Here is a 1,766-nt window from a genome sequence, read left to right on the forward strand (position 1 = left end):
TCAGAAAGCGATACCGCAAAAATTACTCATAGAAATATTATTAAAAGCAACTGTAAGAGTGAGTCATTTTTTTTTTGTTCTGCTAGCCGTTGGTCTCTAATCTTGTGTTGCACTTCTGTCTAATGTTTCGTGGCTTATGCGTGGTGTATGTATTGCATCAGTTTATCGTTTAATTAGCATATGTTATTTCAGCTACTCTGAAGTATTATATTATTGATCTATGAGTTATCTATTTCTCATTACTTGTTGATTTCTACCATATTTGCAAAAAATCTGTGCTCTGAGGTTGTTTCATTCTACAAATTTCTTTCCCTTCTCATTTTCCTCCTTGAAATCCAAGTCCTAAGATCCAAAGAGAGGGAAGAGATCATTTAGTAACATGGATTTTTTGAACAAACTGCAGTTGGCTGCCATGTTACATTGACGTATTTAATAAGTAGCTCTTGGGATGCTTTTAGATATTTATTGCCCTATATATATATAATTTTTATTTTTTGAGTACGGGTATTTACTCTTGCTGATGGTTGCCTTGTCAAATGGCAATAGCTGGCGACTGGTTGCAGGGTCCATATGTTTATTACCTTTACACTACTTATGGCTTTGGGAAGGGGGAAATTGGACAGCTCTTTATCGCAGGATTTGGATCTTCCATGTTGTTCGGTACAATTGTTGGATCTCTGGCAGACAAACAGTGAGATATTTTATACCAGAATCATTTAAAGATATTGTTTCTATTTCATAGAAAATTTTGACACGTGTTTCTTAATGAAATTTCAGGGGACGCAAGAGAGCTTGTGTGACTTATTGCATAACGTATATATTGAGCTGCATAACTAAGCACTCTCCTCAATACAAAGTTCTTATGCTGGGACGTATTTTAGGTGGTATTGCTACATCTCTTTTGTTTTCAGCATTCGAGTCATGGCTTGTGGCAGAACACTTCAAGGTGAGTGCACACCCCTGCCACCCCTTATATATTATGGTGACGGGTAATTTGGCCAGCCATAGCCATTCTGAATTGGTTAAAGCACTTATAAATGCTCACCTCTTTCCCATCTAAAGAATATCATTCCATTGTGAATTATGTGAAAGATAATTTCATCTACGTTTCATTTTTATCAAGAGTAGTGCTTTAAGAATATGACTACTATTGAAGCTACTCCGCTTTACAATATTGATGCTATTATTCTGTTTCATGTATGGCAGAGGGGTTTTGATCAGCAATGGCTCTCATTAACTTTCTCTAAGGCAATTTTTCTTGGAAATGGTCTTATTGCTATTATCTCTGGGTTGTTTGGAAATCTGCTTGTTGATACCTTCAGTCTTGGGCCAGTATCACCCTTTGATGCTGCTGCCTGCTTTCTAGCTATTGGAATGGCCATAATATTATCATCATGGAGTGAAAATTATGGGGACGCTTCAGAGAACAAGGATTTACTTACTCAGTTCAAGGGTGCAGCTGTAACAATTGCTTCAGGTAGATTTCGAGTTCTGCTCTATGTTGTATGATGTACTCTTGGCTGAGGAAATTTCTACAATCTGCAAATCTTTTAAGGAGTGGATTGCAAAACTGAAATCATTTCAGTTTTTGAATCCTGTCCGCCAATTTTTCGCCTAGAGTAGAAAGATTAAAATTGCATATCCTGTATTTCGTGTCACCATTGTAGGTTTTGTCCACTAAGTCTTGTGTGGATACTTTCAAGTCACAGATCTGGCATCGTTTGCTTAATATGTTTTCATATAAATAATTGATTTTTTTTTTTTTT

General features: G+C 36.3%; 1 protein-coding gene across 1 annotated transcript; it reads left to right on the forward strand.

Annotated features, from left to right (window-relative positions):
* Nucleotides 1-516: 516 nt before the first annotated feature.
* LOC111380979 (molybdate-anion transporter-like) lies at nt 517-1,720 on the forward strand. The gene is made up of 3 exons (XM_023004662.1): nt 517-691; nt 778-946; nt 1,207-1,720. Exons 1-3 carry the CDS (start codon nt 537-539, stop codon nt 1,507-1,509), a joined length of 627 nt encoding a protein of 208 aa, XP_022860430.1. The 5' UTR covers nt 517-536; the 3' UTR covers nt 1,510-1,720.
* Nucleotides 1,721-1,766: the final 46 nt, after the last annotated feature.

This window comes from Olea europaea, unplaced genomic scaffold (assembly GCF_002742605.1).
Source record: "Olea europaea var. sylvestris unplaced genomic scaffold, O_europaea_v1 scaffold22381, whole genome shotgun sequence".
Lineage (NCBI taxonomy): Eukaryota > Viridiplantae > Streptophyta > Magnoliopsida > Lamiales > Oleaceae > Olea > Olea europaea.